At 36.1% G+C, this 19144-nt stretch overlaps 1 protein-coding gene across 4 annotated transcripts in view; it reads right to left on the bottom strand.

Moving 5' to 3' along the window:
* Positions 1-19144, bottom strand: part of LOC150082152 (uncharacterized) — a 217012-nt gene that overhangs the window by 81612 nt on the left and 116256 nt on the right. For 2 of the 4 annotated variants that reach the window (XM_090379139.1, XM_090379140.1), the window contains one exon: positions 5103-5141. The exons of the other annotated variants lie outside the window; for them this stretch is intronic. In XM_090379139.1, the coding sequence (XP_090235265.1) occupies positions 5103-5141 (39 nt within the window). The remainder of the gene's footprint in view (positions 1-5102; positions 5142-19144) is intronic. 4 annotated transcript variants of the gene reach the window in all.

Below are 19144 nucleotides of genomic sequence, written 5' to 3'. Positions count from 1 at the left end.
GGACTTCTGTAAGCAAAACTTTCATGGGCCTTGCTGTTGATTTTGAAATCACTGCATGCTCTGATGCTTTGCACTTTACCTGTGGATCATACTCAAATACCCAACACTTATTACATTTCATGCAGTCAAAGAAATTAGGGTTGTCTTAACAAGTCTGGATAGTCTTTGCAAGATGTCACTCTTCACTGCTTCTGCTCATCCATGAAGACGTGCTGTGCAAATTTTGCACAGACACTCCTTTTCCCTAAATCTTCATGCAGAATTTGACGAATCATCTCTTTATTCATATTCAACACATCAGCCATCATTCTGAGGATCAAACAATGTTCTCTTTCCACAATTTCCTGAACTGTTAACTCTGTCCTCCTTTCAAGAGAATCAGTCACCTCTTCTTGGGTCATTTCATAAGCAAACTTCATTTTCCATTTCAAAAAATTACATGTTCATATTAAATTTTCTCATGCTGCAGTACACTTATAAATATGAATACAGTAATGGAGTAAATAAATGGAATAAGACTAGTGCAAGTCTGCATGCGGTAAAAGTTGGCATTGGCACTAATGATATAAAGAGTAGGATATTTGAGGATTTACTTAACAAGTACAAGGCAATGTTAAGTAAGTCCTCAGCTAAAAGAAAAAGTCACAAGTTAGGATTAAATCTGGAAGTGTCTGCAATTCTCCCCAGATACAAAAGCAGGAAGTACATGAGAGCCCTGTCAAACTGCAGCTGTGAAAGGCTTTCAGTACAGTAATTTTCCCAGCATGGTCTCTGCTTGTAAACAGGTAAGACTTTTTTTTTTTTTACAGGAATGGGATACTATCAAGGCAATGTAAGGCCTTACACTGCCTTGATAGTATCCAGGACTAGAAGGGAAAGTAAGTGATTCTGCACTGCTTCTGTTAAAACATGCAGCAGCCTGGAAAGCAAGGTGTCGGGGTTTCAAGTCCTGTTGAGGGTCCTCGTAGACTGTGTTCTCTCTAACACAGCCCATGAGGTCAGAGATAATAAGAGTGAAAACAGGTGCAAGTATACTTGTATACTAATGCTAGGAACAGTAAATAAAACTGATGAATTTTTAGTACTGGGTAAGTCATAAAATGTGGAAACTGTAGAGCTATCGGAGACATGGTGCCACTAACTTACAAAGTTTGAATATGGAGAGTACAACCTGTATAGAAAGCAACAAAAGGAGGGGGGGATATGCTCTTAGTTAAGAAGCACATAAAAGCTAAGCACCCAGCTGATGTGAATAGACAGTGCAATACTGAGTCAGTTTGTTATGACACAAGAATTGGGAAAACAAAAATTAGGAGTGCATTATAGGCCTAATGAACAACTGTACAGAAAAACAGAATGAGCCAGTAAATCAGAATGTTTAGAAATGGGAGAATTTAAGTTTACTTACAGATGTAACTACTTGAGGGCAAAGGCTTTTAGTTGACTCATTGAAGTTTTTAAATCCTATGGAGTGGAACCAACTGACAATGTTACCAACAGCAAGTTATAAACAGAAAGCATTCAAGGAAGTATAATATTATAGAAGCTACTTAAGTTTTTTTTTCACCAACTAGGAGATACTGTTCAAGGCTGAGACCTAAATGGATGTCGGATGAACTGATGAGACTCATGGCAGAGAAGTGAAAAGACAGGATTTTTATAAATTATTAGGTGATACAGAAGCCTATAGTAGATATAATCTAATCTGCAATCAAGCCACAAAGGAAGTTGGGCAAGCTAAGACAGATTATGACAAGTCTCAAGCAAAGAATACAAAGAAAAGCAGCAAAAACTTCTTTACTTATATAAACACTCAGAAGGGGATGAATCACAGTGATTCACTAGACACGAATGGCTTACAAGTTGATGATCCTGCTTAGGCTGCTATGCAAATTATGAAAAGTCTCAAAGAATATGGTCCTGATGATCCTAGTCAGGTTGCTGACAAATTCAATACATTTTATATTTACATTTGAACAAGAAGAATTTTTTTAAAGATGGGGATGCCAGAAATATCAAATTCTAATGAGGAGCTAAATGATTCTGATATAACTGAGAGGAAAGTGGAAGACAAATTGCCAAATCCAAATGTAAAAAGGGTACCTGGGGCAGATGGGATCTACCAATTATATTAAGAGAGACAGCAAAGGAAATCAGAAAATGATTAGCCATAATTATGAAACACACTTGGATTCTTGGATAGAGATGCGAAAATTTATCCCCAATTCACAAAGGGGATCAAATGGCAACGTGAGTAATTACTGATCGGCTAGCTGGCCTCTTTTCTAGGAAAAATAATGGAGCCACTGGTTAAAGAAGTAATACAGGACTATCCAAACAGGAATGCAGTTATACACTGCAGTCACAGCATGGATTTGTGAAAGGACAATAAAGGAACCAGATGCAAAAAATAATTTCAGAAAACCTTTTGACACTGTTCCACATAAAAGATTACTGTACAAATTGGAGCAGTGTAGCATTCAGAGACAGTTACTGTTGTTGATAAATGATCTTTAGCTCAGGATCAGGATGAAGTGACTGTAAGGCCGAGTGGGAGAAGATGAAGTGTGGTCATCAATGGGCACTGCTTTTCTTGGACTACTGCTATTAGTGGAGCTCCCCAAGGTTCAGTGCTAGGCCCACTGTTGCTTTCTATGTTTATTAATAATACTGATGACGGCATATCAGGTTTAATGTCTAAGTTTGCAGATGATACAAAGGTTGGCAAGATATATGATAGTAATCAGGATATGCTACCACAGCAACATCTAGAAGAATTAGGCAACTGAAGTTTAACATTAACAAATGCAAGGTATTGCATAATGGGTAGGCGTACCTTGCAATTTGTAATCCCAGAATAACATATACCAACTATGTAGTATCACCTTTAGGGTAGCAGAGAATGATCAAGACCTGGGGGCAATGGCACAGTTTGATATGAAGTTCTCTGAGCAGTGAAGATAAGCTGCTAGGATAGCTTACGTGGTTTTGTGAATTATATACAGGAATTTTGCCAGCAGGGATAAGGAAGTGATTATCTTGTAGTGTAAGGCAATTGTTAGCCGACATCTTCAGTACTGCATATATAGGTCTGAAAGTACATTTTAAGGAGGTAGAATTGTTGAAAGGGTAAAGAATGGAGCAACAGGATTAGAGAGGGGAACAAAAGGTTGCGCTAAGAGATGGAAAATGATATGGGAACTTTTTTTTTTTTTCCCTCCTCATACTGTATAAACTTGCTTTCTTGCATGATTTGCAACTACTAACAATAATAGTAAATGGATGTTTCTGTCTTGTTTTAAACTTCATTTTTCTTGCATTTTTCAGAATATTAGATGTTTCAATTACCAAAGCAAATTTATTGCCCATCCAACTCAAATATTCAGGACTCTACAGTATTAGAATGTCTGATTGCTCAGAATTATCTTTTTTACCTTGCTTTATTAGTATGTATAAATAGATACACAAAGTGTATATATCTATATATATATATAGCACTTTTGTGACGTCCTTTGAGTAGTAAGTAAATGACATATTTTTTATTATTATTTTTTTTTTTTTGATTATTACAGCTATAACACTTGCCAAAATTTTCTAGGTGGTAGATGACTATCATCAACCAGTGCAATACCACCATTTTGCTTATTGGAGGCCTGAAGTGGTGAAACCCATGTTTAGTCTCCAGAGCAAAGTTTCTGGCATCCACTCCCTCCCCATTTCCCTCAACCCATACATGGTACTAAGTATTATAGGTTTTGATATCTTTCATGTTTGGTGCTTTCATTTAAAAAAAAAAAAAAAAAAACTCCCATGACAGCAATCTATGCATAGAAACAAAAAAAAAAAAAAAAACATGCGACTTGTAATCTACGCCTCAATTCAGTTGTATCCGAGGATTTCCTTATTTTATAGGTACAGTAGTTATTTCCATTTTCACTCTAACAATAATTTAAACTTACAATTAGGAAATAAAATTTATCAAGATTTAATAACTGTATTGAAATTTATATTTGTAATGCATGCCTCCTGCAGACAATTCAGTCATTACAAAAGTTAATTCATAGCTCTGAAGAGGACCGCAGGATTTTCGTTTTGACTTCCTTTTCACAAAATTTCATTACATGACAAAATTTCTCTTCCGTGACTGTAAACTTTATTTTTATCATTCGACATAATCATTTTTTTTTTTTTTTACGGACTTTAAATTCTGAAATAAATCACTACTCTCAGCTAATAAAGAATTCCAATATAATATCATTATTGGACATTACATATTGTGCATCACCTCTTTCAGCATGAATGAACTGGACTACAAAAATCGATTCTGAATGGACAAATTTATGGAAACTTTTGATTTCCTTCCAAGGGAAGTGCTACTAGCTACAATTATATCTATCTCTGTGAAACCATTTTTATCGTGCCATTTCAAATTCTTTATTATGTCCAATACCTCAGTACCTGACAACTGATTTAAAAAAAAAAAAAAAAAAATTGTTCTATGGATATTTATTTTAATTAATTTATTTATATAAATAATTTGCTAGTAATCAGCCTAATGGCTAAAGCTAATACTAACTGACCACAACAGCCAGGGATTAAAATCTGTTTTACCAATATAATGAATATCTATTAAAAAAATAAAAACAGCACTAATTCTAAACAGACTTTGAACGTTTTGTAAAACCTTATTAAATAACAAAATATCTTACATAGGTAATTATTATGTGAACCTCCAGTGAAACTTAAATTACAATCAATGTCATATGAATTAAATAACTGGAAATGCCATAAAAATCTTCCAGTCAAACTAAAAACTGATTCGTCAAGCATTCCTAGATAATTTATTTTAAATAATTTTAATTATTTAAAATAAGTTTATAAAAATTTAAGTTAAACCAGTGGAAATTGTATGTCTCAACTACACTATCTAAATGATCTAAAAACTTGAGGTTTTACAGTAAATGTTTAAATTTTCTTCTCAAGCATTGCATATTTTCCCACCCACTGTTCTCATACACAATCAACTGGTGATAAACAGCATGAACACTGATACCATCCTTACCTTAAGTTAAATTTAAGCAGAGGTCTATGTAATTACTTACTTGAATTGGATCCCCTCTTCCGGGATGATCCATACACACCTGAAAGAGTATCATTTCATTAAGAATTGGAAAATTAAGTTTCTATGAGATTATTATTAATTGTTTTTGTTTAAATACATGGAGGTGTAACGAATGTAACTAGGTAAATTGCTGACAAAAAAAAAAAAAAAAAAAAACCATACACACTCCAAGTCTTTTCAATGTACGATTACATTTTAAGAAAAACAAATATCACCTGCTTATTAACACTGATTTGATATATAAGGGAATACAGGTAGCCCTTGTTTTGTGCCGATTCACAATAGTGCCAGTCACTAACCACAAGGCCATTTTTATTTTTATTTATTTAGTTTTGCAATTTTTTTATAAATTAAAAGTTTTTTGTCACAAAATTTATCGGCATCTTACTATACATGTACTATTAACACGATCAAGAACAATCTGAGCCGATCAGCGCATCCGTATCAACCAATCAGAGACGAGAAAGCTTCCCACCTTCAAAGTAGCCACTGGAGGATGCAAGTGGTAAAGGTCCATGAAGTGAAGCATTCAGTTGGTGATTGTTTACGCCATTTACATGTTGGAAATTTATCACACTAACATTTTTTTAAAATAATTGTGCTATTAATAAATTAAATAATAATTAATAATGTGTGAAGATGTGTGAAGTTTTTATCAATCATGTTTTAAAGATTTTAATTTAATAGAATAAAGAGAAGCCATGTCTGTTAAAAGAAGTTCAATGAATCCTAGTGCATATGAAAGCGTGAAAAAGGCATGTCAGTCTATCACATTGGAAAATAAGATGGAGGTTATTCAGAGGATGGAAGCTGGTGAAAGTGTCTAGGGATATGAATATGGCTCCATCGACTATTACTACATATATGAAGAATGCTGATAAAATAAAATGATCGATGCAAAGTGTTAACAGAGTAAGGGCTACACAAGTCAGTTGTAGCAGAAGTAAACTTTTAGAAAAAAAAAAGGAGCAATTGCTGACACTTCGGGTCAATGAATTGAACCAAAAAAACATTCCCTTGACCCAAGCTGCAATAACTGAAAAGGCTAAGTCAATTATTGAAGGATGTCAGTGCAATGAAATATTTTTGGCTAGCAAGGGCTGGTTCATGAGATTTAAAGCAAGAACCAAATGCAGCAAGTGTGAAAATTACCGGTGAGACAGCAAGTGCAGATGCTGCGGCAGCTGTCGTATTCCCTGCAGAGTTTCAGGCCATAGTAGAGGAGAGTGAATATCCTTCAGATCTCATCTTCAAGGTTGATACAATGGGCCTTTATTGGAAAAAGTTACCCTTAAGGACCTTCACTGCCCATGAAGAAAAGTTGGCTCCTGGGTGTAAAGCATCAAAAGACAGGCTTTTTGTTGGGAGCAAAAGTGTCAGGCAATTTAAAATTGAAGTCAATGTTGGTGTACAGCTCTGAAACACCATGCGTTATGAAAGGCTTAAACAAAGCCATGTTGCCTTCTTGGATTAGCACACCAACTATTTTTGCCCTATTGTTCTCAAATTCTGCAATGACAGAAATTTACCAACCAAAGCTATTCTTCTTTTGGACAATGCCCCTGGATATCCTACAAGTGAAGTCAAGAGAGCCTCTTAAAGTTACAGGTAGTTCCCGACTTTATGAGTTAATTCGTTCCTAGCACATGCTTGTAAAGCGGGAATTTATTTGCCACAGATGTAATGTTAAATAATAGGGGTTACATTCTCAACAATGAAATCTAACCATAGTAATGTTAAGTAAAGGTCAACAAAACAATAGTTTATGCTTAAACAATGATTTATTTATCCTAAGAAATGAAAACAGCCTTTAAAATCAAGTAAAATATAATAAAATTGATATTGTATTGGGTCATACAAATGTTAAAGAATGTTTATTCTTCATCACTCATTGCTGGTTCAGTACTCGTTGTTGGTTTGTTGAAAGCAAAAGGAGTCATCTTCTTTTTCAGAAATGCTTCAAGAGTCTTTTGTTTCCAAGACAGTCTTTTCTTTTCTTTATAAATTTCACGATAGCATGCATAAGCATTTTTTAAATCTGTAGCAATTTTTCTAGTGCACTCGAAATTTAATATTGTGACTCGAAAATCTCAATTGCCTTTGAGATTTAAACTTCATCAGCCTTCCTCCTCCTCAGCCTCTTTACATTTTGCCAATTCAATGAAGTCTTCTTTGTGAGCTCTATTGTGTAGTTGAAGCAGATCAGTCAGTTGTAGAAACCTCAAGCTGTAATTGGTTAGCAACATTTACTACTGCTTAACAGAAGATTTAACACAAGAAAAGTAGAACAAGCATTAAGGGAAAACAAAGGATTTAAATCAGCAGCCATGAGCAGTAATACAGAAAGACAAATGATACTGAAACTGAAGAATAGCAAAGGTGTACTTATAAACAGCAGAGAAGGCATAATTCAAATAGCAGAAGACTACTATAGAGAATTATACAAGGAGCAAGGGAATGATGGATTTCAAATTAGTAACGCATACAACATATCCGATATTTTTCCTGATGAGGTAGAACATGCACTGAAGAAAATGAAGAATCAGAAAGCCCCGAGGGAAGATGAAGTTACTGTAGAGTTGTTAAAATTGGGAGGAAGAGAAATAACACAAAAACTGGCAAGGCTCTTCACAAAGTGCATTACAAAAGGTGTGACGCCTAAGCAGTGGAATAATGCAATCATAGTTTTGCTGCATAAGAAAGGAGATAAATAAGAAATTGGAAATTATAGACCAATTAGCTTGTTATCCCACATCTACAAGTTGTTCACAAGGGTCATTACTAACAGATTAGAAAGAATACTTGATGAGAATCAACCAAAAGAGCAAGCTGGCTTTAGGACAGGATTCTCAACTATGGATCACCTTCACGTAATATCACAGCTAATGGAGAAAGCAAATGAATATAAAACACCATTATGCCTGGCATTTGTGGGTTATGAAAAGGCATTTGACTCCATACAGTATAAAGCAATGTTTCGGGCACTGGAAAGACAAGGCATAGATACCCCACATATTTGAATGTGGCTAAAACGAAAGTAATGATGAACAAGTATGCCACAGAAAGGGAAATAATGATTGGAGGAGCAGTAATTGAAAAGGTGGAGTCATATACTTATCTGGGACAAGTTATTAGCTGTAATAATGATAAATGGCTGGAAGTCAAGAGAAGAATAAATTTTGGATGGATAGCATTCAGGAAATATAGTCACATACTGAAGAGCAACATCCCAGTTTGTCTGAAACGTAAAATAATGAACCAATGTATACTCCCCACCATGACTTATGGAAGTAAAACTTGGGCACTCACCAAAACAATGGAAGAGAAGCTGAGAACTACACAGTGAAGAATGGAGCGAATTATATTGGGAATCAGACTATTAGATAAGAAGAGAAACACATGGATTAGGCAGCAAACTCAAGTAAAGGACATTCTTATCAAAACTAAAGAACTAAAATGGTCTTGGGCAGGACACACAGCTTGAAGACATGATGATAGATGGACTAAGAAATTACAGAATGGTACCCAAGAGGAGCTAGAAGAAAACCTGGAAGACAAAAGCGGAGATGGATAGATGAAATTCATGAGTTTGTGGGTAGTAAATGGATGGCCAGTGTTCAAAACATAAGGAACTGGAAAGTTGCTGGAGAGGCCTTTCCTGCAGTGGATTGAAAATGGCTGATGATTTACTACTGCTTCTGTTTTATATTTTGTAACGTCTCTGCTGGGCTGGTTCTTGAAATCCTTCAAAGTTATCAATAACCTGATGAGAGAGTTTATTCCAAACACATTTCATGTTTCTCTCTGTAATTTTGTCCCAGGCTCATTTCATTTTGATTGCATCTAAAATATAGAATTCTTTAGGAGTTGGACCTCCCTCCATATCTCTGCCGAAACAAACAAATGAATGAACAGTAGTACTGTATTATTTATCCCCGGGGGCTCACATCTGGTGAGTATGGGCTTGGCAAACCCAGGGTCCTGAGCTGGATATCATCATTCTTCTCCTTCTTGGTGATGCCTTTCTACTTCTCTCTCTTTCTCTCTCTCTAACACACACACACACACACACACACACACACACACACACACACACACACACACACACACACACACACACACACACACACACGGGAGGGGGGGGGTAACTCAGGAATTTATTTTTTTTGGCTGGTGCAGCATAAGCCTCAGGCTTCCTTGTACCATGTGGCTAATAATAATAATAATAATAATAATAATAATAATATAGCTACATGCATGGCTTAAAATGCTGTATTTATAAACATTTAGCATTTATTTATTGTAATTAATGTTTGCATTTTCGATTTTGTTGATACTTAAAAAAAAAAAAAAAAGTTACAGTTGAAGATATAAATGAGCTCCTCTGGAAAAGCCATGCAGACCCTTTCAAATGAAGACCTTAGCTGCAGTACTTCTACTGCCAACAGCAGGAGGAAGAGAAAGAAGAAGACTCTCCTCTAAAAATTATGAAGACCAGTGATCTACAATGGATTCTTGCAAGCATAGAGTCCCTCACTAATGAGCTCTCTGACAGTGTTCACAACTGGGAGAGGAGTGTCACATCAACCCTGAGCCCTTATTTTGAAATTCTTAAAGAAAAGAGGAAGAAATCCAGGCAAATCAACACTTCATCCTTTCTTCAAAAAAAGACAATCTTCTCAACCAGAGCAGTCAACAGAAAATCATCAAACAAGGTCGACAGTCAACAGAAGACCATCAACAAAGACCTTCAACAGCCAACTAAAAATTTATTATTATGCCACTGTCAGAATGTTTTATGTATGTATTAATTTTTGTTTTTTCATGTACATACTATTATATTTATATAGGTTAAAAATAAAACACATTTTTAATCTAAAAAGTTTATTTCTGAGCTTTAAATACTCGAGTATTGAAAAGGGTAGGTAAAATTTTTGGTGTCCAAAACATAACCTAACCCTATGATTTCCCATTGATTCCATGATATAAAAGGTTCCATTTGCACTGCTTCCATTTAAGCCTGTCCTCCCAGGAACCTAACCCTGCCGTAAATCATGGGCTACCTGTACTGGGAAGGAAAGAAGGACCTTAAACCTTTCAGTGGTAATAATAAACTCATAAGAAATTTTTGTGATGACTTAGTTGACAATGAATAAGCTATCAATTAAAAACAAACTGATTTAAGATGCCAATAAATTTTTTGTATTAAAATCACAAGAGCCATCCTTTCTTTCAATTCTACATTTGAAATGTAGAATTGAAAGAATAGTTTGTATGGCCGGAGCTTGGAAATAAATCATTATAATGTGATAAAATTCCAAATGCGTGTGTGTGTGTGTGTGTGTGTGTTTATGACGAACTATTCTGTACAGCACAAGAGGGATGCTTAAATTTCAAACAAACTGCCAGAAACAATACAAATATAGAAAATGAGATTGGTTTCTGTTTACATACCCTCTACCATATTTTTCAACAATCTCAAAATACTGAGAAAAATGAATATTTTTAAATGTAACCCACCAAATTTTCAAAGTTCTATACCATACAGGGTTATAAATGTTATAAGAGTTATAAAAGTGTGTTACTCTGGGCACCTTAAGTGGCAAACCATAAGCTTCCCAGAGATGGAACTGAAAATAAATATGTTAATATGCAGCAATACCTCGCATAGCACTGATAATTGGTACCGAAACTATTCTGTGTTATGTGAAACCGTTATAATGGGTTTTAATTAAATGCATACCAGACAAAAAGTCTATAAACAATTTGCACTTGATAGCCAATTAAAAGTATATGAAATTAAAAAAAATATACTGCAAAAATTTTATTAATGAAAAGGTAACATCATGAGAGATAAGAAAAAAGCTTTAAAAAAGCAGTTGTTTATTTAGGTATTTCAATAATGAAGTCTAGTGAAGCCATCTCTTCTTTTTCTCGGCATACAAGTCTCTGTAGCATTGAATCCCATCTTGTAAAATTTGCTGTACCTTGATGCTACATTCAACATTCGGGATCTCCATTCGTAATCGCCTCACAGGCCATGTCAACCCCCCAAAAAACTTTCTCCAGCTCTTCTGTTGAAAATTGTTTTTGTGGCACTTCAGTGTTATCCACTTCAGAATTGTTTTCCTCTTCTGCATATGCAGTTTACTCGTCAATTTCAAGGAGAGTTGCATCATCTAAGTCGCACGTGAGTCAACGCAGTCACATACATTGGCAGTGTCCAAAGTTTCCAATCACAAGTCTTTTCCGACCTTCACAATGTCTTCGGCAATTATCTGAACTTGCGATTCAAAACCAGTGAAATCATTTACCAAATGGGGAAAAAATTCTGCCAAAACAGAATGCATGTTGTTGGCAGTGATTTCTAGTCAAGATGTAGATATATTTTCAACTGCATCGAAAGGGGTAAAAAATAAATTTTGAAATGAAAAGTTTGAAAAACTATCATGTCGTCTCGCCAGGATGGAATTAAGAATACTGAACACTGTTGCACATTGCAGCTGACTGCCCAAAAGGAGCTATTGTTACATGTGCATGGTAGACAACAGGGTTGGCACCACAGCATATATGTATAGTACTTGTCTAGGCTATTGAATGAGTTTTAATATGTACAGTAAATTTTTGACTTAAACTTAATTGAAAACCGCGCTGTTTGAAGCCGTGCTAAGTGGGGTATTGCTGTAATATGTGGTACATAAAATACACACAAATCCAAATCTTGGCCAAGGAAAACAAGGCATAAAGACACCATCTAGACCAGGGATGGTGAACCAATGGCATGTGTACCATGTATAGGAAAATGTGACCACACAGCCACCTACAAATACACTGCCCTACCATTAATATCTGTACACCCCTCCAAGGATGGGTAAACAGGTCCTATGCATGCAACACGTCACAGAACCTGCTAAAAATATGCACACTGGGCTTCGAACAGACAAATGCAAAATGACACGTTCAACAGAATTAACAGACTTCCAACATGGAATGATAGTAGGATGCTACATAAGCAACCGGTTCTGTACGAGACACTGCAGTCACTCTGGGGATCCCTAGGTCAACGGTTAGTGACGTCATATGCAAATGGATTGAATCTGCCAAAAAAAAAAAAAAAAAAAAAAAACACAGCCTGGTAAACCCTGAAAACTAAGAGAATGGGACAATTCTGCAAAAAACTGTGTACCAAGTCATAATTGCCATTGTCTCGAGTCACACAAACCCTCTGTGAGAATATTGGGACTAATGTCAGCACTAGTACAATATGAAGGACACTCCATGATATGGGTTACAATGGTCACGCAGCTGCTTACAAGCCACTGATCACCTCAACAAATGCTAGATGCTGATTAACATGGTGTAAGGAATGCAAATCCTGGACTATAGAGCAGTGGAAAACAGTCCCATGGACAAATGGTCGAGGTTTGCACTCTACCGTCTAATGGGCATTCCTGGGTGTGGCGAATGCCAGGGGAACAGTTCCTTCCTGACTGCATACTCCCAACAATGAAGTTTGGTGGGGGCAGTGTCATGGTATGAGGTTGCTTTTCATGATTTGGCTCAGGCCCATTAGCCGTTATCAACAAAAACCATGAATGCTGTGCAATACCAGGACATCCTGGACAATTATGCACTTTCCAACATTATGGCAATACTTTGGGGAAGGCCCATACCTGTATCAGTAAGACAATGCACAATGCCATGGCATACTGCTCAGGTCGTAACAGAGTGGTTTGAGGACATGGGTGTAGAAAAGTTGGATTGGTCAGCCCAGAGTTCTGCTCTGAACCCTACTGAGCATCTTTGGGATGTACTGGACACGTGCATGTCGAGAACGCCGAAAGAACAAGGCCGAACTGGTGACTGCATTAAAGGCATAGTGGAGGAACATATACCCTAACATTTATAAAAAGCTGGTTGAGAGTATGACGAAGAAGAGTGAAGGCCGTCACAAAAGCAAAAGGTTTCAGTCCAAAATATTAAATAACACAATAAAAGCTCCTTTTTTGTCGAAAGGCAGGTATCCAGATATTAATGATAGAGCAGTGTACTTTAAATTATAAAAAAAGAATTTCTTATTTTGAAGCCAACTGTATTTTATGGCTTCCCAAATTAAGACAGTGAAAACAATAGTGTAATTATGTACAACAAATCATACAACACAAAGCTGTCATTAGAAACTTTCAGGTATCGTTACCTTTTTTTTTTTTTTTATAATAGTAACAACTAATTATTAATTTTAGGTTTTCACCCCCATGGCAAGCAAAAATTATATTTTTGTTATGTAGAATGGAAAAGAATTGCAATCGGTGATCTAGACCTGCATTTCCCAAACTTTTTTTAGTCTCGGAATACTTTTCATCTCGCAATATATTTACAGCACACTTACAAAACACAAGTTTAGCAGAAGCCAAAGAACTATTTGCTAATATTTTATTACATACAACGCACTATGCACGAGGAGCATCTTTATTTCCAACATACGTAAAGCCGAAATTCACACTGCCATCATACTTTCATTTTCATCTTTTATTAATTGGTTCCTGTTTTCTCACTTCGGATTTTTGGGGAACAAAAGGCTGCAATTGTTGTGTTCGAACACAATACTGTGTTCGTTTTCATCGACTACAGTTGCAATACTAGAAGTACTTGCTTCTCATTTTAAAGTTCCTTTTCTCAACCACAAATCCATGGTCATTTATTTTAATAATAATATTTCGAAATACTGATTATCAAAAAAATTTATACAAGGAAGTGAGTTTAGTTATGATATCGATTCGCTTCCCCCTCTCCTTCAACCCACATACTCCGAGATAAATCGCATATGAATGGCATATTAGACCACTACATTGCTACTTTTTCGTAGGTGGCATTACATCTACACATACTTTTCTACCCAAAGCCTGCCAAAATAGTGTTCCGCGGTCTGTTTCATTATTAGTCTATACCAGTATATTATTAACCGAAAAAAAAATAATGTTAAAAATTATTATTATTTTTTATATTATCAATTACAAATTTTCGCAAAACACTCGTTCACATCTCACGGAACACAGTTTGGGAAACGCTGATCTAGACTATGCAGAAATGAAAGACAAAAAAAAAAAATAAATAAATAAATAATAATAATAAAATAAATAAAATAATTAATTAATAAAATAATTAATTAATTAAATAAAGTGACACCAGAATACAATCGGAACCGCATTCAGTCTGAATGTAAAGAAATCTCATGACATAACTAGTGATGCACATGTATTAGTTGCTAAAAATACACAAAGCAGTGCAATGTAAGATTAGGATTTAGTCATAGAGCTCTTTTACCTAAATAACAGTAATGCCATACCTGTGCTTTAGAAGTAACTCGCCAAAGCACAGGTAAGGTAAAGGTAACCCCCCCCCACTGTATCGAAGAACAGAAATGTGCAAAATAATGAGAAAATTTGAAGGAACAGTTGCTTTCTCTGCTTCTTGCAGAGGATGCTGACAAACACTTTTCTATTAGTGACAGAACAGTGTTGAGACATTAATTATTGAGACATCTATTTACTGGCATCTAGTTATTCCCTAGCAATGTTTTTATATAAGATGTGTGTGCTGCAACAGTTAAGTGATCCTAACAATGCACATATTCCCTCAACAGCACATAAACCAATGAGGCACATTTCCAACTAAGAGATAGCAAGTATAAGGAAATATTATTCCCATATGTTACCGTTTTTGGTTTGGGAATGGAATGTTTCTTTTCGAGGAGGCTCAAGCACGTAGTCCTGAAACGTACCATTACAGATGACCATTATTGTGATCTGACACCATACAATTCCTGTTCTTTAAGAGAGGATGTTTCTACACAAATGTTCTTATGCAAGCTGGAGTTCCACCACATTCACCGCTCAGTAAGTAAAACAGTTGCTTTGAGCCACATTTAACAATGACCAGAATTTCCAGGTATTTTACCAGTGCACCCCTCCTGCAACTTCTAGGCTATCAAGGCAATAAGTTGTCTGACCTGAAGAAAAGCATCACAAGGCTTGTTGAAATTCTTCATCATACACTTCAGACAACAGTTGACCATGCTGCAATACATACTCAACACATCAGCAATAAAAATTGCTTTTACAATGAGAATTATCTTCAGAACCCCATGTAACTTGATCAAATTAATTGTTCCCTGTGTCAGCAAGTACAACCAGATGCATCAATGGATGCACTAACACAGCCAATTTTTTTTTTTAATGAAAATTCCAAACACGAAAGGTATTGGAACTTATAGTACTTGGTACTGTGCGAGTTGAGAGTTGGCTATGTGAGTTTGGAGTTGGACATTGATAAGCTAAGGCAGGTATTCAGATTGGTTTCTAAGAGAGCACTGGAATTACAAATACAAATTTGCATTAACAGTGACTAGAAGATTATATATAAAAGCCACACTTCAGAAACAGAATGTCTATCAGAAAGGAAGTTGGGGTCTGTAAGAGATGGTCATTAATTAACCTTACTGTTTTCTTATGAAAAGAGTTGGGGAGCTTGCAAGAAGTTTTGAGGGTACCACCACAGATATGGGAACAATATTCTATGGTAGAGCATATTTGAGATTAGTACATTTAGTAGTTGTGTAGAAGAAACGTAATCCAGAGAATAAAAAAGAACCCATCCACACATTTTTTTTATTCATTGAGCGCACGCACCAATTGTAATGTGCTTATGTCAAAAGGGAATGGAAGTTAAGCATAATCCCAAATACAAATATTTTATTTTGTCTAGAAATCTGAGTGTAATCAAAGATAAGCATAGGAGCAATAGACTTCCCCCTTTTTTTAAAAAAAAACCAGTCCTGAGTTTTAAAAGGGACTGGGGTTTCAATAATTTCAAAAAAATGCAATAATTTAAAATTTTCTTCATGCCACTATTAAGTCATCAGTGGAATGAATATTGGCATTTAAGAAACTGGTGTCAGACATCCAAGGATCTGAAACTGATTGCAAAGAGCAAGTTTTCTCAAACTGCAAGGTGGAATGTAGAATGCTATCATCGGCAAAATTATGGACAGGATTTCCAGTCAGTGGTAGAAAGCCATTAATATACACGAGGAAGAGGAGTGGATTTTTCCACCCTTTTTCTCATGTATATTAATAAAATAAAGAGCAAAATAAAATTTAAAAAAAATAAATAAATAATGCATGAAATGAAATTTGTTCATTTAATAAGTCATCTTGTCATTGTTTATTCATGTAAAAAAGGTCGAAAAAAACTGGTTAATTTTTGGCTATAATGCACTTCACTTATAACACAGGTGTTATAGTTGTGTGCCACTACCCTCATAATACCGAAGTTGCAGTGTAGTTTTCAACTAAGATCAATAATGATTTCTACAACTAACGAACATATTAGCATAAGCAGGAAGAAGCTGGAGATTTGCATACAAGCCAATTGCAATATGCTACATGTTTTGTTGTGAACAATCTTAGCACATTTAATGGAAACCAAGATGTGATAAGATTTGAGTAGAATGAGGTTTAAAGGATTTCATATCTACAAGAATAATTTCACTGACATGATCTGAGCAAATATTATAGAATAATGAAAAATAATGAGTTTTATAACTATTTCAAGCTTTAGTATAAGCAGAAAACGAAGCTGGAGATTTGCATACAATTAACTGCAATATGCAACATTTGTTTTGAACAGTCTTAGCACATCTATTAGAAGAGGGACAAACACGAACAAACGTGCCAGGATGTGGAGCCCATCACTGTTTGATAGTCGAGGTGAATGGCAGTTGGCATGTGCTGTCTGCGACAACAGATGGCTCACGATCACTAAGTGAAAAATTACAACCAATGCATAAAGAGAAACATTTCCAAGCACACCATCCAGCAAACAGGTCTACAGAGTAGGTGACCTATTCATGTGACCATGTTGCCTTACCATCATCAAAACCTCCGGCTGTAATTGGACACAGGAGCACCACTCCTGGACATTGGATGACTGGAAAGGAGTTGGCTGGTGTGATGAATGACAAAAACAGGCTGGTAGCAGTGGGCGATGTTTTCCTGGACATCATTATCATTATTAGCCATATGATGCAAGGAAGCCTGAGGCTTTTGCTGCACCAGGCAAAAAAATATTTCTGAGTTACCCTAAGAGAGAGAGAGAGAGAATGGAAATGCCAAGAAAGAGAAGAATGATGATATCCAGCTCATAACCCTGGGTGTGCCAAGCCGATAATCACCAAATGTAATCACTAGGTTACCTCCACCGTAACCAACACACCCTCACTGTCAGATCCTACCTCAGCATTGTTTTGGACCAAGTTTTGCCCTATATGGTGACTATGTATCCAGATGGTACTGGACTTGCAACAAGACAATATCCCTTGTCACAAGGCTTACATTGTGCAGAATGGTTCAAACCATTTTTTGTTACACTACTGAAAGATAGTTTGTAAAATAATTTCTCTCCACCTCTTTGCAAATAACAGTTTTTTCTTCTCTTCTTTTTTTCCCCTAGAGATCATATCCAAGCATTTTGTGTGCTCCCTTGGCCACCAAATTCACCTAACATCAATCCCATAGGACATTTGTCGAATGCAATGGAACACAGCATCAGCCAGTCCACACCAGTGCCTCGCTCTGTTGCTGAACTTCAAGATGTCCTTCCATCCAGTTAGTCCAAGATACATGAGGACAAATTCTGCAGTCTTGTGGAGTTTATACCACACCAGGTGCAAGCAGTTATCATAGCAAAAGGCAGCTCAACATGCTAGGTAGGTGGTCATAACGTTTTGGCTCATGAGCATAGACTATCACAGCTAACAGCAAATTTGTCAATAATCTGAAGACAAATTGGCAGAATTTTGTAAAATTTGTTTAATATCGTTTTTTTTTTTCCCTCTTAAGAGAGAGAGAGAGAGAGAGAGAGAGAGAACTATGTTATTGCAAAGAGATGGCAAAAAAATTTATTTTACAAACTATCATACAGGGGTTTAACAGAAAAGAGGGAGTCAAATCAAGTGAAAAGATAGATTCTCAGTCATAAACCTGGAAATTTGGTGGCTATGTGTTAGCAATTGTTATCATGAAAATTACTTCACTGTTAGAAAAGTTACACTACACAAAGTAAGAGTTTCAAAAAGTTTTGAAGAAAGTCAAAAATTTCTGAGATTAAGCCAGAAGAAATAAAAAAAAAATTTCAGATTAGGAAGTCTCTGAGAAGGAATATCAGAGCAGACAAATGAACAAGAACCACCTCTAAACTGAAAGGAATCATAGTGAATAATAATCAGGGCAAATGAGATAAGTGGTGTGAGAGACAACTAATAATTGAGATTTTGTCCGAAAACAGTGAGGCTTGACAGACTGTAGGTGGAAATGAACGTCACTGAGAATGGAACTGAGACTATGTATATTTGAATGAGATAACTTTCTCAAATGAATGAGAAAAATTTTGGGAAGTTCAGATCTTTTTTAGAGATCAGGTAAAAATGGTGGAACCATCATGAATGAATTAATGAAATTTATAGGTATGGCTTAGAGGGTATACCTATAAATTAGAACAAGTGTACTGTGTGTTATCAGACACTCAGCCTAAAACACTGATGGATCCAATATCTCTCTATTACAGAAGATTTAGGAGAAGTCCGGTTGGCCTGCCTCCCTAAAATCCACTCATGCACACCTTCTCGATGATAAGCCCTGTTACGTCACTTAGGTGGCAACGAACGTGTGGAGTGGCTCTCTTCAAGACGCCTGGTCAGCGTGAAGAGGAAAAGACCAAACCCTCCAGCATATGACAGCACAACAAAACAAATGGCCCTCAGTCCCCAGCAGCTTTCACTCCCCCTCTTATGGCAGAGAGAGGATGAGAGTGGAAGCAGAGGGTGCTAAGAATCTCTGGGTACGACCAAGCTGCCATGCATGGAAACTGAACTTGGTCTGTTATAACGTAAGATCACTCATCGGTGAAGACAGGATATTAGAGCTGGAAAAGGAATTAGAAAATGTAAATTGGAATATCATCGGT

Source organism: Mastigoproctus giganteus, chromosome 8 (assembly GCF_048544385.1).
Source record: "Mastigoproctus giganteus isolate SK-2022 chromosome 8, ASM4854438v1, whole genome shotgun sequence".
Taxonomy (NCBI): Eukaryota; Metazoa; Arthropoda; class Arachnida; order Uropygi; family Thelyphonidae; genus Mastigoproctus; species Mastigoproctus giganteus.
The sequence above is the reverse complement of the archived record's forward strand: the minus strand, read 5'-3'. Positions and strand labels throughout refer to the sequence as shown.